Raw genomic sequence first — 27,558 nt, 5'->3', positions numbered from 1 at the left:
TATGGCAGGAGACTCCTCTTCTGCTGTTCAACAATGTATGGTTGTATAATTGCAGCCATTTTCAAGTGTGAGTGTAAATATAGATTTTTGGAGAGGGGGATTGAACAGACCTATCTGTTCACGCCCCCTCATCTGTTAATCCCTAAGATTAAGAGTTCACATTTACGTTGTTCTGATGCATTTATGACCTTTATAAACTAAATGAAAAAAATACTATATGAATGATTTTGATATATTTTGTCTATAAACCGTGGATTTATCATAAGGGTTTTCCCACAATCATTTCAAGAAAATCAAGGCTTTTGTTTCTCTCTGCATTTTGTATTTATTCATGACATCTCACCTGTACGGTTTGAGGAAAGGCCAGAGCCGTCTCCCAGCAGAGACTTAGAAAAGCCTGTTTGGCACTTTCAACATTCATGTTTCACATCTTCTTTTAATGGTTATGCAACACTATTTAGCAAAAAATTCTAGCAAAGATCATACGAGTCTCATTTTGATTTATTTCTTTTATTAAAAAAGGATTTGTTAAACCTTCCAGTACTGCTTAACTTTGGCAAAGATACACAGCCACTGCTGATAACTGTAGCTTTTTGCTCATCTTGTCAATAGATATTCTCGCCTCCTCATGCTGTAACAATGTCACTCTCGAGGTCTATAGCAAACCCAGCAGCCTTCAGCTGATGTGATGTAACAGTGGGTTCATGAATGAAGTAGAGCATCCTCTCTGGGACTTTATAATGTTAATTCCAAGGATTTCCCATGTGGTTCCATCACAGAAAGAGTTCCTTCTCTAAACTGTATTGTGGTAAAATGAGTAGGAAGTGTCTGAGCCGCCTATAGCTTCCTGAAAGTTCTGTTCAAAGAGCCAAACTTCTTTATAACATTCAGTCCTCCTACGAACATCTTGGTCAGAAAAACATAACCACCAATGCTATCTAAAGGGACGAGCAGTATCTGAAACTCGTCTTTCAGATAGATAAAATTGGCAGTAGTCCCTTACAGGAGATCCATTATGTTTCTTTCAACATGTTAGGATAGGCCGATGCTGTTCAACACAGGTCCATTGCATGTTCATGCTAATATAATCAGATTGGGGTGTGATCAGTTCTTTCCGAATGAACCGTTTTAGGGTCTCTTTTCACTTTAAATCGCTTACATTCACACTTTGTGCATGTGGAAATTGCTGAAAACAGATGTGAAACTGTACAACCGATGCTGAGACAGACCCAGAAGGAGAACAGCCTTTTGCGCTACCACCAATGATGTAACAAGTCCTCTCTGGATGGTAAGTCTACAACATAACGTTTGTTTTTTTCTAGCAGCTATTGTACAACGCTGACAGCGGTAAAACCAGCCGAATGTGATTTAATAATTGGAAGGCTTCTAAAATTGCTAATTTTCTAAACACCAAAAAGAGTAAGCTATTGTCAGAAGATGACTCTGCTGGTTTTTTTAAACACTTTGACTCAATCTATCATGCATAGTTGCTTTTGCATGTTTATTTTGCAACTGCTTCTGCAGTGAATTTAAGCATTTGTCATACCTCAGTCAATGGGATTATATGCAAAAAGTAGTTCTGAATGAGAAAAACAGTGACTAAGCACAAGAAATGCCAAAGTAAAAAATTTCACTGACAATTTTTGCAAAATATTTTGAAAAGTGTCAAATGAAACTGTCTCCAATGGAGAGAAATATCTTGAACATTCAATAGGTAATAATATTTTTTCTTTGTCATATATAGTAACAATATTGTCAAAAATGCGTAGTGTAAACAGCTTCAATGCCTTTTAATCATGTTTATATTCTCCGTCCTTTTGTTTCATTTAATCAAAATGGTAAAAGTCCAGTGTGTATAAAAACATTAGTATGCATTTATATGCTTTATGTTCAAAGATTCTTCCACCTGAATGATTGATCTCCTTCTGCATCCCAAAAGTTACAACTTGGCTCTTGGGTGTTTCTGTGATTAATGCTCTCCTTGTCTGGCCTCAGTTTAAGTGGATGGCTCCACCTCGTTAGGGTTGCATTGGCATCAAACTCTTTCCATTTTCAGACGGATTAAACAGTGATCTCTGAGATGTTCAAAGCTTCACAGTTTTGTTTTTTAACCTAGCTCTACTTTAAAACGCCCACACCCCGCCTTATTCCAGATTTATCTCATGTTTTCCTTCATCTTTACGATGCTGTTAGTTCACTAATTATCTCTCTGAGGTCTTCATAGAACAGTTTGATTTACCAATTAGGTGATTTACCTGTAGGGATCTTGAGAATTTTAAAAAATTATATGTATCAAACTACACAAAACAAAAATTTAAAATACCCAAAAAAAAAACATAAAATAAAAAAAAAGTCCACACTATTTAGTTACACTTTTAGGAGTCATGCAGCATTGAGTTTAGACTCTGTGTCAACTCAGCATCCACCGACTTTGCCTCTAACTCTGAAACAGATATCTAGCTGACTCTCTGGGGACCCAAGAGGCAGAGAGGGCAGAGAAGAGAAGAGAGAACAGTGTGAATGTTCAAACAATAGAGCTACACCATGCGTAGACGGACAACCACTCAGCCATATAAAAATATCCTCTCGTTTTCATTAATCTTTCCCTTGCTCCATCTTCAAGTAGCTTTTTTTTCCTCCCTCAAGCCCTTTGCAAAAATCTTCTCCCTTTTTTTCTAATTCTATGTGCACAATGGGACTTTCTTTTTTTCCCATGCCAACAGCTATGGTAGAGACTTCAACTCTGATCATTTACAGATTGCCTATTGTTGCAAATAATAAGATAACTTTTCTCAGTAAGCAACATGTTATCAACATGCTGAAATACATAATTAGAATCAGTGAAGAATTCACTCTTGGTTCACACTTCTGTAAGATTTTTTTTTCTTGTAGTTAAAGCGACAGAGGAATGTTTAAAGTTAATACTTAGAAAAAAATAAAAATGGATTTTCTTATTTCTTCAAAAATGCTATGGCAGTAGCGGTCTTCATTTGCTGTGGGTTTTCTTTTTAGATGAGGAAAAGAGAAGAGAGAGAAGCAGGGAAGACATACAGCAAAGGTCCTGAGGTCGAGATGAAACCCGGTTGGCTGCTTCAAATAATATCCTCCATGTACGGTCTCAGCCACAGCATATCAAATACATCTTGAGTGTTTCAATATAGTCTAAGTCTTGTAAGTTATTCTTTTTTGCCAAAAACTTAATAGGGTTAAGTCTTACTCTGTTGGGATTTGTCAAGCTTCTTTGTATTTCACAAGCTATACAGCCCCTGAAATGTTGCCTTGTCTTTTACGCTTTCTTGGGCTGACATGTTCATGGCCACATACACACACAGAGGTTTGTGTTTCTACCCATTTTGGGCCTTTGCATTCATTTCCATTCATTTCAGTGACAGTATTTATTCCTAATGTGGACGTATTTCCTAATCATTACGAATTTATTCCTAACCAAAATTTAATTCACACCACCCGTCTAAACCTCTTATCCTAATCAAGAGGGTTCAGTGTGTTAGCACCAGACTTTGGTTCCCATGTTCCTGCTGGCCATCAAAAGGTTAGGAAATGTGCTAGAAATGGTTCAAAACAGAAAAGCTAGAAACGAAAGCACATAAAATGGCATTTTCTGTTCAGTTATATTCTGATGTTTGCATAATAAACCATGGGACATAAAGTTAGGACGCTTAAGCAGAGGTTCACGCAATTTAAAACTTACCTCATTTGAATATATATACTGTTACAATATAATCTTGTAAGTCTCAGTGCACTAGGCAAAATAGGTGTATGGATAGTTTATTGTTATTGGGAGTAAAAATAAAAACTTGTTTATAAAGCATCCAAAAAGCAAGCATTCCCTGATCGTAATGGAATAACTACATCAACTCTTGTTAATTCCATTGAGTAGTAAGAAAAAAAAAGTTTCTACACGTTCTACCAACTTTATGGACACAATCCTCACTTATAGGGGAACTACTGCCATTTAATTATCTGTTATAAAATTGTAGAGTCATTTCCAAAGTAATTTTCCCCAGCATCTCCATAAAATGACTGGTGGTAGGGTTTCTGCTTTAACGTTTCCTCCCTCTAGCTGTATTCTAGTGTTTTTATGACATACGATTTCATTTGGAACATTTTTCGCTTCCAACCTTTGAGCAGAGGTTGTGGTAGCAACAGCCAATAAGAATGAAATGTGCACAAAGTGTGGAATAATTGATGATGGCAGCTTTATGTAGGAAAAGAAGACAAAAAAAAGCAGACTCCAATGCAGAATTACATAACACTGCAGCTCCATGACAGGGCATCTGAGGTCGAATCCAAAATTAGATCAATATGTGCTTATAGATCTCTGCTGATGTGCTCAACTTAAGCATATCAGATTACATTTCACTAAGCATCTCTCATGGCTAAAACTCTGGCCAGAGAATGCACTGTGAAGAACCTCTTTTAGAGGACTGCTGCTGACGCATCTTGATGAGCCTTCATCGCATTTTTGCTATGAAAACTTTGGGATGCTAGTTTCCACCTTAAAAGCCCTCTATTCTCTTTTCATTTATTATTATTTTCAGCCTTTTTAGGCGATTATATCACTTAGAAACAACCCACAAGTACAAAAGTGTATCTCCTCGGTCAAGGCTACTGGATACTCAGCGTCGTGCCATTAATTTTTATTTTTCACTTCTTGCTCTAGTGTGAACAAGAAACTTTTTGGAGGCGAGCAAATCCAGGTCAGATAAGATCCAACCATCCTTTTGCTCATGGATTTTTATCTGCAAAAAAAAAGCCCAGGCTTCAGAACAGCAGTCAGCATTAAAAAAGTGTGACGCTCCACCGATACTGCCAGTCTTGCAGGTTATTATCAAAACTGTGGAGTGAGATTTTCACCCTCCATGGGATAGATACATGTGAATAAAGGGAGAAGAGCAGACAATAACTTAGAGAAAATTCTCCGCCAAGCTTTGCCTCTTTTTAAATTTTATCTCCAACACAAGGTGTCCTATGCAACAATAAATCCCCTTCAGCTATACTGAACGATTACCTTCGTGCCAAACACACAAAAAGAGAAATAAGATTTGTTATTTCACATTTGTAATGGACAATTATCTGGGTGAAACACAATGAGATACTAAGATTTACTTGCGTATCCTCAGTTACTTGCTCTTAATTTTATCATCAGTCAGGTATTGGCATTAGTACCTTAAGCGAACCCTTTCAAGTCATTTAAAGCATCTTCTACGCCAATCCCATAAAACATTTTGGCACTTTAATGACGTAAGCAAGCAGAAACCTCTTACCGGAGTGAAGTTCATGACTTTGAGAATCCAGATGGTGAGTGCCAGGTTGACAATCATCGTGACAAGTAGGAGGAGGATGAAGAAGTACAAGCATCTCTTCCTCCAGCCGTAGATGCCGACTGCTGGGTAGACCTGGCCACTGCACTCTGACGCGCCTCGCTGGTGGAGGGGGTTAGGCTGGGCCGCGAGGATGTACTGCTCCTGGGTCATCTGAAACGATCCAATTAAAACAACGTGTTTAGTTAGGTGGAGATGAAATCGAGTGACCAGATGTTAAATCTGCCAGAAATGCAATGGATCTTCCCAAAAAAAGCTGAAGACGGACCAACGCAGGGGAACCAAAATGTCTAAAAATAGATCTTCATCCAGTTCAGAGAACAGATAAGGACACCAGAGGTGTGGGTGAACTGCTGATGGAGAGATGGATGAAAAATGACGAGGAGGAGACAGGAGAAGAAGAAACCGGAAGCATTTAAGAGTGAGATAGCGGTAAGGAGAAAGAAAGACGAAAGCGATAAAAATGAGATTGAGGTGGAGCCGTTAAGTGGAAAGATAGCGCACCTTTGAGTACGTTTGAGATAGGAAGGAAGGATGGAAAAAGGGACATAGGGCTGATAAGAAAGTAGAGGAAGACAGAGTCCATTAGTTGAAGTGCAGCATGCGGAGTCATTGGTGGCAAGAGATACAGACTCTCGCTGCAAGGCTGCACTATCTTCGCCTATCTGGCTCTCTAACTCTTTTGCTCTCCTTACCTTGCTCTCTATACCTTAAAGTCTCTATTGCTCCCTTCCTTGTACTCGTTAATTCACTTCCTATCTCGCTTTAGCACTTCTCTCGATCTTCATCAGTCTCTGTCTCATGCACACATTCACTCTCATCCGCATGCATGCATTGGTCTTTATTTGCGGAAATTGCATGATCTTAACGCCTCTTTGGCTTTTGATTTCTTTTCTCTCTCTTTCCCAAAGAAAAGCTTTCTCTCTGTGAATATCCCAAAATGCCAGGGCTGGGAAAACTGCTGACTCGAAACTTGCTGAAGAGAGAAAAAAAAGTGAATGCAAACAAGAAATGAAGTGAAAAGGAGTTTTAAAGACAATTCAAGAAGGTCAGTTCCAAAGTGAAATGTAAAATAACTTTTTGACAATGAGAATTTATAGTTCACTGCTGTGTTTTTTTTTTCTGTAGTAATACACTTCCATTTAAATTTCATAATGTAGACAGTGAGGTCTACAATATAAAATTGTTTCACACTTCTGTGACTAGTGCAGTTACATAATAGCACACGAGTCTTCCCTCTGGTTATTCAGTACCACTCCTGCATGCAAGGGGACACCTGAGCTGATATTATAATCCGAATGCATACATGCAATGAGAAAAAATATCCAAGTGGAATAAGTTTAGCATGTAACTTCCCAAAATAATGTTTTCATTTTATATTTGAAAAAACGTTCACCATATAACATGAGACAGACAATCTGTGATAAAAAATATACCTCCTCTTTTGTGTCCCAGTGCAGCTATGTACTCCCCCCAGTCAGCACTAAACAAGCAATCAAAGCCAAGAGGATTGTGTTAAAGCTGTCAACGAGCTCATGTATGAGCTTCTCATTGTGGTGGAGAAAACTTTGTTGTCCAGGAAAACTGTTTATCTACCGACACATGTGGCTAAGCTAACTGGCCTAAGCATTCATGGCTTGGGAAGCTAGCTGTAGCCTAGCACGGTGGGAACTTACGAGAAATGCAAACATAAGATTGATTGACGGCGCTAAAGCTGTTTCGGAGTTCCATTTTTTCACAGATTTTTTGTTTCATACTATACTGTATGACAGTGATCCCTGTAGTATTCAAGGAAAAAACAAAGAGAGAGAGAGAAAAAAAGGATCTTAAAAAATTTACATGCTACATCTTTCAAGTAGCTGTACAGAGTTGGACAGTTTCATAAAGTCCGACACAGCTGTGTAGTTTCCTCTGTACATCAGGAGATATTTTCCACAAAACAACCCAGTACCTGCTGACTGAACCATGTTCAGTCAGACTGAGGAAAAACACAGGTGAAATGCATCCAAGATTCATCAGATTAATCCAGCAAAACATACGCAGCAGTGCACAGGAATATGTCTGGAAGCATTAACAACAAAGCATGAATTCAATCAGAATATTGCATGTGTAGCAATTATTAATACCTGAAAAGGCCTGGTGTCGTTCTTGTAATGGAGGGGAAAGAATTTAATTTCATACAAGATTAAGAGGAGCCAATGTGGGGAATGTGGTACATACTCCAATTTGTTCCTTAGCAAAGGAAGATAAATCTACTTTAAAATTTGCATGTTGAACAAGCATTCAATATTTTTGATTCAGCTGTAATCCAACCAATTCATAAATAAGCACAATCTCGATTGGAACATGCAGCAAAGTCAAGCAGAAAGAGGGCTTAGTGTTTGTCAAGCAGGATAACGGACTAAAGATGTTTTTTTTCCTTTTCACAGTAGCGATTTAAGACATTTATGTTACCGATCACATTATGCAGACAAAACCTATGGATCGACACGAAAGCATGTGATTATACAGAGTTGCGATAGGGTGCTGGGCATATTATCTCCCTTTTCAGTATCCCAGCTGAATCAATAGCAGTGTTTGTTCCTATGATGACATGTTACCATGTGTAGAAGAGTTTTCTGTGGTTACTCACAGAAATGCTAATAATTTTCCTTCAAGCATAAACAGCAAGAATCAATAGGTGTCCAGAAGGATCTTAGCGTGCGTTTGCGTGCACTGTGTGTGTTCGTTGCATGATAGTTTCTGCAGTGCGACCGAGTCGAGCAATGAGAATCACTGATACAGATGACAACAAAATAAATGGAATGACATCACCCCCCTACTTCTGGAGAGTGTGTGCGGCTAGTTTTTGTCAATTTAAAATCCCAGAGTCCCTCCATGATTTACTGTAACTGGCTGTGCCAATGAGTCATTCGCTGCGATACATCTGAATTTCTGTATCATTTCACTCAAAGCCTGGCATTGTTTTCATGCCTGTCGCTTTAACTCAGCAGTTTGACAATGTATGCTTTCTGCGAAATGCAGAGGAAAACAAACAAAACAAACAAATGACACACTCATGCTGTCAAACAACAAACAAACGCACCGAAGGAAATATCATTGAGCATATTTTCTTATTCAAGCCCTCTGGCTCCTTTTTCAACAATGCTTATGATATTTCTATCTTCAAATTTTTCGAAATAAATTGAATTAACATTTGTGTTTAAGCTCGAAGATGCTTGAAAGCTTGAAGATTGAATTACTGAAATTGCATTCAGTCAGTTTCCCGTTTGCATCGTTACTTCAGTCAACGTTGATGCCAGTTGCTGAGATTAGGATTTAAAGGTTTAAAAGGTTTCAAACTTCAATTAAATGTGGCATGAATGACAAAAGATTGTAACACAAAGTTCGGTGCAACACCTTAAAGCTGCCGATAGCTTCGTCATGTGTGGTATGCGGAGGTTACAAATGAAGGACTAACCAGAAAGCCAGATAAATTACCCAAGTCAAATCAACAAAATCTGAAAGTCTTAAAATGGAGGATTATGCCAAATAGACATTTTTTACCCTTACGCTATGTTATGTGGTGATTCCCTCATCAAAAATAGACTCTGACTGTTGGTTTAACTTATTCATAAATGTTTGAGTTATCCTTGAATCTTCATTGGCAACCATTTGCTGGTGCCTTAAAGTCTGCTCCTACATTAATGCCCCATCAATTTCCCTAAAGTTCCACCTGCGGGAATCAGCCACACATCGCCACTTCCCTGTGCCCCTCCAGACTAGCAGCAGTAGCAATCGGCAAACACCTGGTGGATCTGTGGGTCTACAGAGCTACAACCTTCTGAAAAACGGTTGCATGTAGCATCAGTGAACAGCTCAGAGAAGTGTTGCTTTAATGGCATGATGAAGTGGGAGTGTCGGAAAGGTAGAAGGTTCTTAAAGAGACATAGGCCAATTTTAAAGTGTCAGATGTGGCTGTGCTGCCAGATTTTAAGTTGTATTTGATAAAAACAGCATTTTCATAACAACTGAAACTAAAAGTTACTGGATTATGCAATTAAATGTCATTATGTGCCCAAAAAATATATAAAGAGTTTAGAGCACATATAAGTTTTTCATTAAACTCTACTACAATTATTTTTGATTTTATTTCAAGATAGCAATTCACATCTTCCATTACTGATTTTCAGACCAACGTTGTTTACGTCTTCTCTTCCTCCCTTTGTTTTCAGCCCATCCATTTTGCTCCCTTCCATTTTTTTTTTTTTTTTTTTTTCGTACACCAATCCCTCTTTCTCCGACTCTCAATGCATTTCTTAGATTGAACTGACAGCGTGGTCATCAATCAATGCTATGGGGCTCCACAGTCCCTGCACAGCATGACTTAACTGTATTAACATCATAATGTCTTTACAGCCATAAGTACAATGTCAGCAAGAGCCACATTTCCATGGATACCAAACACAGCACATCTAATGGAGGCATAAGTCAATTCAGGCACTTTACTTAAGACCGACTCATAAAATATATAAATACAGTTAGCCTTTTGTGGGAATGTTTTGTGGTTGGTATCATGAGACTTCCAAATCACAATTATACAAATACAGCAATACATTAGATGTATGATAGAACATAATTGAATAGCTGTGGCTGTGATTGGTTTGCTTTTCTTTGAAACTGGTGGCAAAGTAAAGGGCTTACTGATCAATAGTTAACTGATATGTACTGTCTGTTGAAGCACCAGCTTTATCAATCGAGGAGCAACAACCAATGGGCAAAGACATCCCACACTAATGAAAACTTATTTAAATGGGTCAAATATTGGCATCTATAAAAGTTCAGATCAATTCAGATATTTTTTGCACATTGAAACGTGTGGCGTTTTTCTGAGATTTTTACTTAAACTTTGTCCTTTTGGTGAAATGACACAAATTACCACCTTCAAACACTTCTTGATAATGTTTACTTGATATACAACCCGACGCTGTGGGGCTGTTAATTTTATAGAAGCTTTGGAAACCTTGCTACAATATTTAGTATGGGGAAGTTTTGAATATTTATTTAAAATATAACAAAAACATTTCCTAAAAATTTACCTCCTTCAATTGCATCTCCGATTGACCAAAAAAATCAACCTTGTGAATAAAGAGTAGCTGTCCTAATTCATTCCCTAATTATTGCCACATAACTTTGAACGTTTACTTGATGAATTATGTTCCCAAACAGAGTCCATGATAAGGTGAGATACTTGGATGACATTCTCAACGTAAACAAATGGAACTTTTGTTCATTTCAGCCCAAAATTTGTTAGAAAATATGGAGTAGAAGAATAAGAATAAGCACAAGCCACAGAATCCTTAAACCGAAACCAAAGTGGTTATCCTGGAAAACTAAGACATTTATGTGTCAAGTTGCCTTTGCTGCACAACAAGCCTTTAAAAACCCACTAAGGAGATTTGAAAAGATGCACTGTAAACAACTAATCTTGTCCTCTCATTTTTTATGAGACGGGAAATTGGTTTAGTTCAAGCTGGCATTGTTTATTATTAGAATTTATTGTATTGAAAAAGTATTATTTTTCCCAAGCAGTCAAACTAAAATGATTTCCAATTTTACTTTACTGCCTTGCTGTGCTGTTATGTGCTTCCCTCCCCCCCTCCTTCTGGTCAGAATTGAGTGGGCCCACTCTGAAAATAAAGGAGAACAGTGGAATCAAATGTAAACGTGTCCTGCCTGACAATGTATGTGGAAGATAAATGTACACACCAGTGGGTGAAGATGGATTCGACACAGAGGTGAATAATGGAGAGCCCTGTAAATTAATAAACTTGTGAGAAAATCAGGAAGCTTGTGACTTTGTTACAAAGGTAAAATCCATTTTAAAAAAGTAATTAATGTCTAAAATCTAATATTAGATCCATTTAAACACACTGATTAAAAGACTCAGAAAGCCAGGCTCATAATCTGATAAGAGGAAACAGATGATTACAGATTATCTTCTTCTTTTTAGAAAAAAAAAGCTATCATTTATAAATTTGACATTACTCAGTTGGTTTTTGTCCCCGAGTGGATCCTGCGGTTCACTTCTCATCACACCGACACTTTGAAGGCAGACGTAATGGGGCCACATTTGCCCCATCACACTCTGAACATCGCCACTGTTTGTTTTCCTCGTTTGTTTCCTGCTGTGCTAAATGACCAGTATCAGTTTTTATTCTCCATGACAGCAGAGAAAATGAAGGCACAAATTTTAGTTATTGGAAAAGTGATATAACCGAATGTGTTATAATTTGTGGCGCTCCGTGAGTTTTTTTCATGAATAAACTAAAAATTCAGGTTTCATCATTCCATGTTTTTACTTGGGGATGAGAGTTAGTTGGTCTGTCAAAGCTGAAAAGCCCCTTATCTGGCTCTAATGTTTTCAATGTCAAAGTCGAGATTTCTTTATTAAGCACTGCAAGGGAATTATTTTGTCCAAGACAGTACAGAAGAAAAAATTTAAAAGTATAAGATGTGCAATATACTCCAGACTGCAATCATGAGATTTAAATCCCAACCTAAAGAATTTGTTACTGGGGACAATGAGCTGCTTTAGTGCTCATTATACCCAGCAGTTTTAGTAAAAGGATGAGATTCATCATTAGATAGAATCAGGAGTAGAGAACCTGCATCTCCATACCGAATGGAATCAACTTGTATTTATTTATTTTTTGTGGATGTAAGATGAACCTGACAGCTCCTGGGTTCTTCCCTGGAAGGTTTTGTAGGTGCTGGAAGCAGATTCCAGGGGATACCCAGAACCCACTGGATGGACTGCATGTCGACTTTGGCCTGGGAATGCCTTGAGGTCGCCTTGAATGAAAAGGAGAATGTCACTGGGGGGCGTCCTGGATCTATAACCCAGAGTTATTTATATCCATCCATCATCTAAACCCGCTTATCCTTTCAGGCTCCTGTTGAGGCTCCAGTGGTCATAAAAGCAAGACAGGGTGTCCATTGCAAAGCAATATGGATAAACAACCACGCATCTACTCACATCTGGTGTCCGTTTTTGTAAACTTCCTTTGCCACCCAACCAAAGTCAAAGATATATTTTTTTTTTGCCTTTGCCATTTGGAGGCCATTACAGTGTGGATACCTGAGAGAAAAGGACACTGGATTAGCATTTTTAGCTAGGCTTTCAAATGCTGTGGTCTTAAACTTTTGAACAACCTATTTCAGTTCAATGGCTGGTCGTTTACTTACCCTTTCCCATTTCTCTCTTTTGTATTTTGAAGCTCTACTTAAAACCCTACGATCCAACAGTGCAAAAAGTGACTTCTTGCCTTCTTTCAATTAGCCTCAAGATTTTCATCAAGCATATCAAAATTATTTTCTCTTCTATCCAAGAACTTGTGTAGCTTCAAAACAGAAAAAATACAAATCTGTTTACTACTTTGTAGTTTATTGTTTTGGACAAGCGGACATTTTACCTCCCCACTTCTTGCCATGTGTTCGTCCAAGGTGGACAACACACACACACACGCATTTCTACCAAAATGTAGCGTAAATAAACAAACAGATGACACACTGTGAGATGACACACTGCAGATACACGCACCAGAAAACAAGCAGCAGAGTTCACAGTTAAACACACTGTATTAGACGAACAGGACTGTAGAGCAGTGAAGCATTCCAGCACATTTATATGGCTCTGCAGTGAGCTTTGTGTTAAACAGAAAGCTTTGAAAGGAAAACCCTTGCTCTATTTCTGTCTCTCTCTCACACACACACAAGATTCGCACAGACCAAAAACAAAAGGTGTTCTCGTAAACCTGTGGTACAAGAATAAACACTGCAACATTAGCTTTGAAGAAACGGATAGAAACTTTTGAATGTGGTATTAAATACATTCTGCACTGTTTTCTGCACTTTTTCAGCTTATTGACATTCAAAGGAACACCAATTACAATAAAATAAGTGCACATTTTTTATGGTTTTAAAAATACAGTTTTTAATCTGCTTTTGACATGGAGCTACAACACAGACCCAGTTATAATTTACTGTATTTGGGTTCCCTCCCCTCTGAAAAATCACATTTAAAATCAACATGGATGATGCACCAAACTATCCACTATCATTTTTTTTCACTCTTTTATTTTACAAACCTATTCAACTACAATCCAAAAAAATAAAATAAAAAATTTGTAGTCAGTTTTTTTATTTTTCCGTGGAATGCAAAGTGTGCTCTTCCATACTCTTAAATTTTCAGTTCCTCTGATATTTGCATTTTTGTACAAAAGGGCACAGCTTTACTATCATATCTATTTTTAGATGCTCCAGAAAAGTTGCTCTCATTTGTCTCCGTCCAGATTCATCTCCAGCTACTGATGTCTTTCGTTTGTTCAGGACCCATGAGACTAATTAGTGGATGATGAAAATGGAGAAAGAAAATGAGAGAAGCCAAACCTGAGTAACAAATGGCACAACAACATAATAGTGTGTGGGGAGAAAAATAAAAATAAAAATATAGCAGGTGAGGAAAACAGAAATACTTTGATGGGCCATCCACCTGATCAGTGGGGAAGTTGCTTCACTATGGAGCAGCTGTCTACTTGTAAAGTGCTTATTCAGTCACTTGAGGCTAAAAGGGATGTTTACTTTGGTGGGCAGCTGAAGGATGAATGAGCTTAATGGAGTTAATGTGTTTTCAAATTGCCAGTTAAAATTTTTGCTCCATGGCTACTCTCTTACAGAGGAGATAAGTATATGCTAAAACCTTTCATTAGACAGAAGCCGAAAGTAAATAAAACAGCCGCTGTGCGATAAAGAGAAGAATATTTCACGCACTGCGTACCATCTTAACCCTTTGTGATTTTTTTCCCTATGATGTCACATTGCAACCACAAGCTTCAATGTGTGTTAATGTGATTATTCGTAGAAGATCATGTCAAAGTAGTGTATAATAGTGGTACCCTGGGTATCCATGGTGTCCTTAATTTATTCCTAATCAAAATCTGAAAAGTAATGATGGAATCTTCAGTGCAATATTCTGTTTTTTGCAGTAAATTAGGTAAACAAAGCTGGTATTTAAACAGTTTGGGGCTTAGTTTGGAGAACTAAATTTGCAGAGCAAAAATGTTAATTTGTCCAAAATAAGTCAATCCTGAAAACTATCACACAGTGACATTAAACAATTTTATGTCTCTGATTAGAAAATAACCTACAAATAAAATATTCAGGGAAAATGGTGAACTGTTTTTTGTTGTTGTTGTTGTTGAACAGGAAAAGTCTTCATCTGAACTATAAGGCTTGGGAACAGGAGAGATAAAGTTTGTGGCAAAAAGTTTGGGGGAGAAGGAACAAAATTGAGGCAGTATATTGCTGGTAAATGGCATATTTTAGCCAATTATGCTGGTTGGAGGAAGTTACGGACCAGGACACAAGTGATCATTGATGCTATTCTGCTGGTTTATCAATAATTTGTGTTGGCTTTAAGGGAGGAAAAGGCTTTGATTTATTAGCTAGCTTTTCTGACATCTCATTAGCAAGTGCGAAGAAGTGGTTTGAAAGATTTAGATGAAGAAGAGGAGTAACGAGGTAAACAACAGGCAAACAAACGGCTTCTGTTCAAGATAAAGAGGTTTGGAAAGGAGAGTGAAGCTGGTGGCTTTGCAGAGGATTCCCAAAGAAGTGGGTCAGCAGTGGAGAGTTGTGTGTGAACAAATGTTTCACCTGATCGGTCAAAAGAAAGCTGGACACTTGAGGAAATATGCATTTGAAACTAAGTTTACTTTTTTCTACGGTTTGTGAGTCATCGTGCAGCCTCTTTCGGGTACAATATTTGTTTGTCTTGAGAAAAATATATCCTTGTCTTTGTGTGGACAGCAGAGTTTCTCATCCGTTTAAAGGCTACAGAAGGCTGTTAGCAGAAATAACACCATCATCAAAACATTAAATGAATATAAAGTGAAAGCGCTGACAAGACACAAAAGCTCCTTCTGTTATCTCTGTTGTCTCAAACTAAGGGGGAAGTGGTTGTGACTCCAGGAAATAATATCTACCAGCAGGTGGAGTTATATTGGTTTGGATCATAATTCTTCATAAGAGTCTCCAGACCCAAAGGAGGATCAGAACTGCAATCGCTGGGAAGAGAGTTTCTGATTATGATTACAAATAAATTAACAATGCACCTGTCGGTCAGCAATGCACATTCGATCTGATCTGAGACCAAAATACTAAAAAAATGCATAGAAATGCACATAAATGATTTTATATATAATTGCATTATCAACTAACAGCAGAACTACAGAGAGAAATCAAAGACTGGTGTAAACTTTGATAGCAGCCCTGAACTGTGATCTTTGTCTTGGGACCAATAGTACTGGCCACTCTCAGTGTGTGAAGGTGTGTGCATGAATGGGTGAATGGCTGAAAGCAGTGTGAATGTAATGAATAGTGAAGAGCTTTGGGGTCCTCTCGACCGGATAAAGCACCAAACAGGGCATTTATCATATTCTATATGCGATCAAAAACTAATTTGCTATGTTATGATAATCAGGTGAGACGAGCATCTTTTTAAGGATAACTAGAGTTTTCACCCTGTTAGTCAGGAAAGAATCCTGCATATTGCTGAGACCTGACTGACAGCAGTTGTATTGACAAGATTTAGGGGAATATAGTCAATTTTCCCTGCAGACGCCGCCTACGTAATGATTTATATTATTTGAACTGTTCGCTGCTACTCTTGTGCTAGTTTAGTGTAATGTGTGGATCTGTCAGAGCTGTAAGTGTATTCCTGTTCCATGGATTCACTGGCATTGCTATCCTGACTCTTCAAATATTCATGCCTCATTTTCATTCTGAGCCTGACAAGCAAAATCAGGTTGATTCGATGATTTTCAATGCATCTGTGAAGAAGCAAAGCGCCATCAACACCAACAGAGGCAAATACCGTTTCTCTTCTCACGAGTAGATTAAAAGTATTTTAAACAGTGGGTATACTTCTGAAAATCACAAAAAAAAAAAAAAAAACTGATGACCAACTGAGCTCATGTGATTACTATGGAGATGTGGACACGCATTTGCCTGACAACTAAGATCCGTCATGAACTCTAAGGACATCTTTTTTTTTAAAAGACATTTGCATTGTGTAATGCCAATCGCATAAAACATAAAAGTTACATTTTGTCAAGAAATGTTCTTTCAAATACTTGTTGTGTCCTTCCATATAACTTTTACATTTTCTGGACTTCCTGTGGCTTCTGTTTGTACAGAGAATGTCTTCTTGCTGCTCTTGCAGAGGTCAGATTTGCATCTTCTCCAGATTCACCAATGGCCTCTTGAGAGCTTCTCTGATTATTCCCCTCCTTGTCCAGACTGTCAGTTCAGGTTGATCTCCTGTCAGTTTTCCAGTTGCAATATATTTCTTCCATTTTGACCAATGGTAGCTTTAGCAATGCTCAATTCAGTATACCATTTGAATTCAATATCAAGTGTTAGTTTTAGTGTTGCTTTCATAGAAGTGCAGAAAAAAACATGTTTTCAAATGTTTATACTCTCTCACAAAGACGTTTTTGAGGACAGTGAAGATTTACTAACTCGGTTTTCTTAAAGTTACTTGAAAAAGTTTCAAACACTAGCCTTTTCATCTTATTTGTTTGGCTCACACCTCCTCTGCCACATGAAGTCGACATTTTTATTGAAAATATATTACCGAGCCTGTTGTTCACAGTACAAATCTTCGCTGCGGTTTATCGCCAAGAAAGGAAGGCTAGCTATCTGCGACAGTGTTTTAAGAAGAGGCATCTTACTTTGGAATAGATTGGAAACAGAATAGTGGTCAGAAGGGATGGAAATGTAAAAAAAAAAAGTTTATTCAAAGGTATTTGTTAGCTGGTGTAAAGGAGAAGATAAACGCCTTGACATTGAGAAAGGCACAAGAAAATAAGTGTTTCTCCCTCCCAGTGTGTTTTTTCTTAGAGGGGGTAAGACAGTGGGGGAGGCTGCGCTCTGCATCCACATGCGCCAGTGTGAAAACGAGATAGCAATACTCGAGACAGAAAAATGCAGCCCGTAATCACATAAGGGCGAGAGAGACGATAACCAAGGGCATGCACGCTGTGAGGAGTGTGATGGACGCCTGCTGTAAGTACATCTCATGCCTGCAGGTGTGCATACTTGTGCCTCTACATATGTGAGAGAGAGTAGAGAGACTGAGACGAAGGGATGGTAAATATTTTGAGGTGACAGAATCAGCACAGCGACTTTATGACCCTGCTTAGTGAGGCAGGCTCCTCCATCATCTCTACTCTCAACAGAAGCTCAGCAAGAATTTATACGAAGACTCACAGGTGACTTTTTTTCAGTGTACATCTCCATGCAGACTCTTTTTAAGCATGTGCTGTATGCACTTTGTGGGAGCACCAGCTCACATCTTCAATATCGCAGTAGTAACATGCAATCACAGAGGTTGACCATTCTTAATCTCCTGTCACACTGTTTCTAATCTTGCCTTGTACGTTCTGAATTAGAAAACCGGTGGCGTTTCTAAAAAATAATAAATAAATACAGCTGTCTGCTAGCTATGTTTGATTAAAAGATGCATTTTTTTGTTGTTGTTTATTCTCACTGTTCAAGAAAATTGGAATTTTCCAAGAAATTCCATTTTCACTATGTATCCCAGGAATTGACACGTAGGTGGACGTTGAAAATCCCAAAAGGAAATATTGAGATATTGGAAAATTACCAAAACCAACCTGAAAATCCAAAGTGTCTGTTAAGTGTTTAAAGTGTATTATTAGATAGCTGCTGTGACAAACTGTCCATAAATCTTTCATATAATCAGATATTGAACATGTCATACCAGAATCTAAATGCCCAAAATACAAAGCATTAATTGCTGACTGGGCTGCGTTGCTATAATCGGATAGCTTCTAAGTAAGCATGCCAATTAGCATACCTTACTGGGGGTTTTTTCTTTAATGTTCTTCATCACTTCAAACAGACATTTAGCTGTTCTGTTTACATCTGCAAATGGTTGAAACCAAAATGTATTAACAATTACAGGCAGCATTGGTTGAAGCAACTTGGACTGAGTCATTCTGGTGGGACATACTCATTTCTTCTGCTTTAATGCTTATATTTTTATTCAAACGTCCTAATGTAAATCAAAATCCACAACATAATTATTAAAAAATGGAGTGAATTATTAAAAACACATGTAAAAAGAACCAATCGAGAGTGGATGCGGCATATCAATAATAATGATTAAAAACATTGCATGAACTTCTCACATGACAGAAAGTCCAGGTAAATGTATTTTTCTTCTCTACATCTTTTGGTCAAACATTTTGAATATCTATTTCAAGTTTGAAAATAGTCTTGATCAAAGCCTAGGAGTTTCCCCCATATTGGGCAGCGTGTTCTTAAGAACTGAGAAAAATGGGACTCTTGAGGTGTTTAAAAAGTCACGTTTTGATGAGCATAGGACCAGAACACATGGAAAAGGCGAGAAGTAGATTGGAAACCAGCAGTACTTTGATAACAAAAATCTTACAGTAAAGAGCAGGAGCAGCAAGGAAAAAATACACAAGGAAAAATGGAGTGTAAACAGGCTGAGCAAGGTGCAAAGAGCACCCAGAACAATCCGACAAGCAAAAAGAAACCACTAGTAGGTACCGAAAGTCAATAGTTTTCTTTACATTTTTAGTACTTTAAAAGCATTTTTCTATTAACTGTATAACCAGAAAAGAGCAGAACATATTTCAGCCCATTATGTCTAACAGCTTTTGAGATTTTGGGGGGTAGGTGTACCTCGCCTCAAACCCACCTTTGAGTAGAAAAAAATGGGATTTCTGAAAGCTTATTACTTAAAAAATAAATCAATTTGACAGTTATTTGCAATGACGTTCTTTAAATATATATAAATCATATTGCAAAACATGAAAATGCACAGTATAAATAGCTCACTTTAAAAATGAAGATTCTTTAAAAATGTCATTTTGAAAAAATAAAACAAATTTCAATATTGGCCATTTTTAATAGATTCCTTGATATTTCTGGTAGGAAAAGGGTTTTAATAAGTCCCGGCGTGAAAACAGGTGAGTCTGATTGGTGAACATGAGCAATAGCTGATCAGAATGAGTGAAAAACAAATGACAAAACACTGTCAAATAGAAGGGCACGGGGAGTAACTACGACCCTGATTCATAACCAAAGCAACCAGAAACTCAAGGCCAAAAACTGACAAAGCAACTCAGCAATAGGTGTTACATAAAAAACGAGAAGTAAATAGAGCCACAGTGCACAAGAACAGCAATCATCGGACTCAAAACATCACCTGAAGATGATACAGAACAAAATCACAAAAAAACTAAATCCTTCACCTCACGACAGAAAAGCCTGAAAAAACTTTTTTTTTCTTGCTACCTCTAATCAACAAGGGGAAAAAAGAAAATCTCTTTTTTCTTGAAAGAGCCTGATATAAAGCAGCAACCACAAGGTTGCAATAACACTTTCCTCAATGCCTGAAGTTAAATCACGCCAAAACATCTCGTTTTCAGTCAGTAGGAATAACCAAAATTAAGCGTTGAATGAGACGAAGGGCTGTGCATAAAAAGAGAAAAGTCTAGTTTTACTTTCTGCTTTATCTTTTGTACTGTTAAATTATCACCTGCTCTTCTGTCTCCCTTTCACTCGTCTTCCCCGTTGCCATCTTTCACTGCGCTTTCTTTCCTTTTGGACCTCTATCCTAATTGAGTTGTGTGTTGTCATCCTGGCCGCCTTTCTCAAAGCTCACTTTGTAGTTCGGACGAGAGACTGAAAGTGTGAGTGATGTACGTAATGTATGTCCAGCAGTCTCTCATGTCCAAGTTGCTCTATGGAGCGCTCATATATCTCCCTCTGAGCCCTGTGCTGTATAATGGAATGAGGAGCGACTAGCTGACAAAGCGGGCTTGAAAGAGAGTAAAAGAAAAGTGTCAGGAGATAACAAAATTACTGATGGAGAGACAGGCAATTGACTGTGCAACTCAAATTTGATCTTTCTATAGTTTCTATATTATTTTTTTACGCCATTGTAACGTACAATGGCACCGATGCCATTCACACATTCAGCCATGAAATTATTTCTGAAAAGCTTCTGTTATCCTATGTGATTCCACACTAAAGTTAATATTTGAGATGTCTAATATTCTGCAACTATTAAGGTCAAATCTGTTTTATTTTTTTTGTTCTTCCCCTTTGCAAATATGTTTACTCCCGCTATTCTCCACTTAAATTTCAATAAAACGCTGGGATGAAATTTCAATGTCATGGTACAAATCCTGAGACACAAAGAACTTGCACATAAAAAAGATAATTTTTTTTTAGTTTTTCAGAAATTTGGCCTTTATAAGCACGTGTAACTTTCAGATCTGTGAATACACAGCACATACAAATCACACTTGTTTGTCGTAAATAAAATACTTGATCTTTTTATTCAACAAATAGTATTTTTGTGCAGAATCAAACACAAGCGGTACCACTCAAGGACGGCCTTGATGAGAACCGAACACTTTGTTTTCAGTGCTGATGAAATGTATCTTAAAACTCAGGGGCTGCAAAAAGCTTTCATCGGTAACTTAAGTTGATAAGTTACCGACATATAAAGTGGTCAGAGCTGAGTTGCTCTTTTAAAAGCTGATCTAAAACTATTGCCGGATGAATGGAAGTACATCTGAGGATGTTGTTGCGAAGGCCAATTCAAAAACAGCCATAACATCCCTCAATACTTCGTTTATGATCTGTCCGTAGAGTTCGGAGAGTCAGTTCCTCTGTCCATCACCGAGAGACGTCGGTTTTCCCCAGAGATATCGCAAATATTTATATCCCACATCAATTCTTCAGCCTCAAGCATCAGGGATGAGTGTTCTCTTATCAAATGAATGCCATCTTGTCTCACCATGACACTTTGTTGCTGCAGGTTATGAATTCAAATGCTGTAGTTTTGTTATCCTGGGGCCTATATCAGTCCATCAGTGCTTAACTATTATCTTTTCTCACTAAATTTACTCAACCGAAACAAAACTTATGCACTGTTGTGAATTTGTTTGAATATTAATGGTGCAATATTTTGCATTTCTAGAAATATGCATTTAGCCGTCCATCAAGTCACTGTTTCTCTACCTGCTTATTCAAGCAGGGTTGCTAGGGGCACCAACTCTTGACGGCAATTTTAGAGACCAGACTTAAAACATGAGTCATTGTTGCTGCCATGTGGCAGTGGAAACAACTGTGCAGTCCAATATGCACCTTATATCAAGTAGTGGAAATTAGTTTACGTCTTGATGTTTAATTTCTGAACCGGAGCGGGAGGATTTTAACTATTTTTAGAAAGTCATGTCTGCTGTGTAATGTTTTCAATGTAACATTGTTTTCCATATAAGGAGCAAATGGTTAGCTAAAAATTAATCTCATTACTGATCTCATTACTAAATTAGAGATTTATGAAATTTCTTACTGTTTGAAGTAATGCCAACTCATTATAACAGAACGAGTCACTGAAAGCGTGTTTATTTTTTTCTTGAAATTACATATTTTTGTTTCTAAAGTACAATTTTGATGTTTTGCTTCATCTTGATAACCAAAAAATAGAAATGACTTCAGAGACCAGAACTCCAGACCTAAAGTTTGAGCCCAAGTTCAGATAAAATCCCCCCCCAAAAAATGGCAATTGAAAATTGAAATGACCCAATAGTCATTAAAAAGGGACCCATTAGGCTTTTTTGGTCCATTGGCATGAGCTCTGTTTGAGTTGCTAGATAACGGGGTAGTGCCCGCTGATTGACTTAAATCGATACGTTTTTCGGACTGCTCATTTTCCGCATAAAAAAACCCAAAACATCAACTTATTGACAGAAAGTGAATCGGTAGGTCTTTTAAAACTTTTAAACTGTCTTTAGACACAGTAGAGACCCAAATACAAGTACAGAAAGAAGCAGAAAAGTGAATTTTGCAATAGGTTGGAAAATACAGTTCTGGAAGTCTGGAGATGACTACTAGATGAGAAACTATTTACAAATGAGATCATGAATGCATCATTTTGCTTGAAAGAAATTTCCCACATTGACTTGGGATATCTTCTTAGATCATTTAAAAAAGATAAGACAAGACAGAATAGCACTAAATGTTCATTATCATTGAAGGCAACTTAAATCAGACGCTTACATAAACCTCATTTTGTCCTAGATCAGCAGAGTGCAGTCCTGGGTGATGTAATACAATATCTCCTAAGATATACAATATCTCCTTTTTATTTTTTCCCCCACAATTGTACTTGCTAATTGTGATCATTAGAAATCACAAAAACTACACAAATTAGTTCACTTTAACACTTGAATTATATAATTATGGTCTTTTTACACTGCAATGACGCCTGGATAAGTTAATGTCACATCTCTGACATTTTTTCTAAACAAAAACACATTTATACCTCCTCCCCAGCATCACATTGACCTGTGCCTGCTGTTACAGCGGTGATGTGATTTATTAATTAGTCTGCTGTGCAGTTGCCTTGTTAAAGGACAAATCTAATGTGATTCAGTGTTTGTAGATGAGAGACAGAGAGAAGAAAGAAATTTATCACCAATGCCATTTAGACTTCAGGCAAACATACATTGATGAGATAAACTATGGCAACAGAGATGAATAGACTCACTCGACAACGTCCTGGATGCGGCAACTCGGAACTGCTGACCCTGAACGTGGCTTATTTGTTGGGTGTAGATGTGAGATCAGAGCAGATGCTGCGGGCTATTACAACATGATCAAGTCCCAAAAGGCCACTGGTTCAGTGATAATTAAAAACAACAAACAACACTGGTTGTTGTTGCTGTATTAGTTTAAGCTATCACTACGGGCTTTGGAAATTAGCTCTATAAATGTTGAAAACTTACTTTAAAACAAAGTTGTTCTTTTTGAGTTGCGGTGTTGTGTTGGAATCAGAGCGTAAAAAATATAACAAAAAAAAAAAAAAAACCCTGCCTGTCGAGCTTCCTAACAACTAAAGCACTGGTGCAAAAGACGGAGACAAACAGAAGTAGTTGGAGGATGGTAGCGCAAATTTTTTTCGATGACTTATTGCGTGTAAAAAAAGTTACTTGCAAGTTGGAAAAAGAACCTGCATAACCAACTTTAATGTCAAATGCTAAAAATGATCAATTTAATAAATGGCAAAAAAAAGAATAGTTTTAATATTTTTTGCTGTTTAGAATAAAAATGATTAGTTTGCTGTGATATTTCTAATGACTTCATATCTTTTCACAGTTGCTTTTACCTTGTTGACTTTCTCGTGCATCGAAAGTGTTTCATTCTGATTAATTTCTGTCTTTATCCTGATAAAAATACAAATCCTTTGTCATCCACAGTAATGTGAAGCTCCTCTAACTTAAACGGGACTCCAGATGGTAGAATGCTTAGCTAGATAAATGAAGAGCAAAGCTCAGCTTAGTCAGTCTCTCTATGAGTTGGATATTCAGTCAACCTTATCTGCAACATTTAATCCAACTATTCCATTACTGCTCTTCATTGCACCCAACCTGCTTTCAGTCGTGGCGAGTTTCTGCAGCAACTTCAAAGACTACATGAGCCAGAGAAATGTAACGATAGCAAACTGCATCTGAGAAAATACCAGGAATAAAAGGAGGTCCAGGGGACACTAATGAGATGTGGACTGCAGCAGAGAGCATGAAAGTATTTCAACAAAAAGAAAAAGAAGTGAACAAAATTAAATGAGCTATATGGATACCTACTCATAATGAATAGGCATTAGAAACATTTCAAACCAAGGATATTAATTTTTCACAAAGGGAATCTGTAACAGTTAAGGTCAAATAAGGTGGAGTATTTAATTTTAATTTAGTTGTACCAAAAAAATAGATAAATGGGGTATAATTTACTTCAACAATATGGTAAATTAGGTAGAAATGTAGCATTTTAAGATGAATATACAATAGACAAACATTTGGGATTTTAGTTTATTTGGCATAAATCGACATATATTTCCTGGCAATGAAGTGCTAACCATGTGATCTTAAATATGCAACTCAAACGCAGGCATCTGGGTTTTATTTTTTTCTTTGGATAATTATCCCATCTAGCAAACATTTCTTAGTTTTCTTGCAGAGCAACTTTTAGGTAAAATTTTCCTCCATTTCAAAAAAATTAATGTCTGCTTGCCCTGCGCAAATGACAAAAGAAAGATGGCACATAAAACATTAATCAAAAGTAAAAATCTCTTTAAATGAGACATTTATCCACATAGTAATCCAATGTTTTTCACACCAAACCTATCTGGAGAGTACTTACTGATTTATTATTATTTAATTTAAACAAAGAGTAAGATTTTGCTTTCATTTGATCAAATCGCTTGGTTCCAGTTAAAGCCCTAGTTAAACTGTATAAACCCCTCTATTTAAAAATAACATAAAAAAAAACATCTACAATAACATTGAATATGCCCTGAGAGGCTGGAGGCCAATTCAACATCAGAGCCCACAGGGTAACAACTATACAGGTATCTTCTTACTTGTTTACACCAAGTATTATCGAGAAACAATTGCCAGAAAAAATTGGAAATATTGTAAAAAAGAAAAAAAAAAAACGGTTTGAAAAATGGTTGAGGCTTGCAAGATGAAAGATGAGCACTAAGTTCTACTCCGGTGCTGTCGGGGTAGAAAATGTGCATGTGTAGCTGTGCATGCGTGTGTGTGTGTGTGTGTGTGTGTGTGTGTGTGTGTGTGTGTGTGTGTGTGTGTGTGTGTGTGTGTGTGTGTGTGTGTGTGTGTGCGCGTGTGTGACATCCAGAGAAGATCTAAGGTCTTCAGTGTCACTACACTGCCTCTGCTGTGATAGCAACCCATTCATCAACAGAGCATCTGGTGCCCTTGCAACAACACACACCTCCACACACGTTTTCTCGTCCCCATAGGGACTCTACTGCCACAATTCATTCCCCCAGTCAGTAGCCGAACATCCAATCGTCAGTTAGGTCCCAAGTCTAAATCTTAATCATCAAAAAAAATAAAATTAAAAAAAGCTCACTTTGTAACCCTCATGCATATCGCATGCATTTGCACCTTTAACATAAGAGCTAGAAAGTGCAAAGAAGACAATAGTTATTATGTGTCTCCATGCTCTAGCAGAGTAGACTTTCCACAATCTGCAGCTTTCAAAATCAAGATCCTGCTGTGATGTTACTGGCCATTTTTGCCAGTGATTATTTTTCTCTCCTATTATTATTCTGACATTTCATTATCTAAAATCAAGTCACCTGCAGCGAGACAAGCCCAGAAAACATCAGAAGGACAGCATCCAGAATGCAGGAGTTTAACGTGGTAAAATCAATCTAAACATTGATTTAAATGTAAATTATTTTCACTTCAATGAATCCCATATTGAAATATTTGCAGTAATAAAAGAAAAATACATTTTTACTCGCAATTCTATGGATCTAAGGGTGAGATAAGATAATGTTACGAATGAGAAATGAAGATAACTCCTCCAGTTTTTCAAGGCACAAACACCATTTCCATGAAATAAACACGAAGGCAGGGCAATAGCCGGTAATGCAATTTTGCTGATTCTTGATTAGGCAAACACTTAAATAGCTTAGAGACATCCACTTAGTAAAGAAAGATGGCACATGAAACTTTAATCAAAAGTAAAAATCTTCTACACTAATGCATTTAAGGTGGTAGAAAAACTTTTTTTTTAAATATATTGTATTTAGAGGTTTTCCATTTTCCTCTCTCTTACCTCTGCCTATAGCATTGTACCAAACTGAATATGCAGATACACAAAGGTTTTTGGGGGGTTAGATTTGGAATTATGCTGAAATAAAATCAGTAGCACTTCGCTACAGGGAGACACGCTCGTCTATTAGCAACAGATTAACAACAAATATGGTTATTGTTCCAAATACATAAAATTTTGACTGTTCTTTTGAGTTCTTCAAAAACCAAATTAATCAATAATTTTATGGTTTATAAAACACAAGTTATCTTGAAATATTGCTCATCTACCTAAAGACAAGAAATATAGTTTGTAAATTTTACAAATATAAAAGTCAGGTTTACATTGTGGCACTTCGTTTCCAGAAAACGTGATCTTCTTTTAGCAACAGAGAACAAATGTTGTTATTGTTCAAAAGACATAAGGTTTCTCCTGCTCTTCTGAAATCTATAGGCACCAAATTAATGAGCAATATTATTGTTTCTAAAACATAAGTCCTTTTGAAACACTGCTTAACTGCCTAGTCACAAGAAATTTACTGTTAGAATGTTTTGCAAAAGTCAGATGTTTCTGTTGTGTCACTTCACTATCAGGAAATGCACTCATCTCTTCGCAATAGATTAACAACAAATGGTTGTAGTTAAAAAATCATAAGATTTATTTTGCTCTTTTGTAATACTACTTATCTTACACTACTGCTTTCACAAGTATTGTGCAGTAGTATATTTTTCAGAAAAGTGAAAATGTATTTCTTTTTCATTTGTGGTAAATGTATTATCAAACAAAAATTGAACACAAAAGTATAAATCCAATTTATACGTCATTGTTGTTCGTTACTAGAAAAACCCAGCATTGTGATGCGAAAAGTTAGCATCAATGCTAAGCTTACTAAACATTTACTAAATAGCATGTGGAGAATCGGAGGCATGTTGACCAACATGGACTTACTCCATTCAATATGTTAAAATTAGTGCACAAGCAAAAATTTGGCAATATGCTAGTGTTAGCCTAAATGCTGTCAGTAGCACTGAGGCTACCGGTTTTGCAAGGCTGTTCAGTGCTCTCCTATGCATTGATATGACAGGCCCCAATGAAAAAAATGCTATTGGGTTGTTGAAAACCAACAGTCTGGGCATTACAGACTCTCCTCCAGAGATATCGGTGTACATCAGGGATGCGAGTATTTTAACAACCATACTTTCCCCGTCACGGGATTGGTCGAGAAAGATTCAGAACTCAGATGAGGCTGCTTTTACTTTTACTCTGAGATACCAGAATAATAATATATAATATAGGGGCATTAACAGTCTGAGTTATATTGGATATTTGTGACACCCCAAAAGTCGCTATTCCTTGCTTGTTACGCCACTGAACGTCCAACTTGCTTTAAATTTTTTAGAGCATGTAGCCCACAAATTTCCAAAGAGTAACAGGACTCCACCTCTGACTTGAAGAGCAAATTTCATGACATGTCAAATGACAC

General features: G+C 37.3%; 1 protein-coding gene across 1 annotated transcript in view; it reads right to left on the bottom strand.

Moving 5' to 3' along the window:
* Positions 1–27,558, bottom strand: part of LOC129366980 (zeta-sarcoglycan) — a 304,564-nt gene that overhangs the window by 135,454 nt on the left and 141,552 nt on the right. Inside the window, exon 3 of the mRNA XM_055041146.1 lies at positions 5,286–5,495. Within this exon, the coding sequence (XP_054897121.1) occupies positions 5,286–5,495 (210 nt within the window). The remainder of the gene's footprint in view (positions 1–5,285; positions 5,496–27,558) is intronic.

This window comes from Poeciliopsis prolifica, unplaced genomic scaffold (assembly GCF_027474105.1).
Source record: "Poeciliopsis prolifica strain line A6 unplaced genomic scaffold, Auburn_PproV2 SCAFFOLD016, whole genome shotgun sequence".
Lineage (NCBI taxonomy): Eukaryota > Metazoa > Chordata > Actinopteri > Cyprinodontiformes > Poeciliidae > Poeciliopsis > Poeciliopsis prolifica.
Note: the sequence above shows the minus strand (reverse complement) of the source record. Positions and strands in the feature narration are given on the sequence as shown.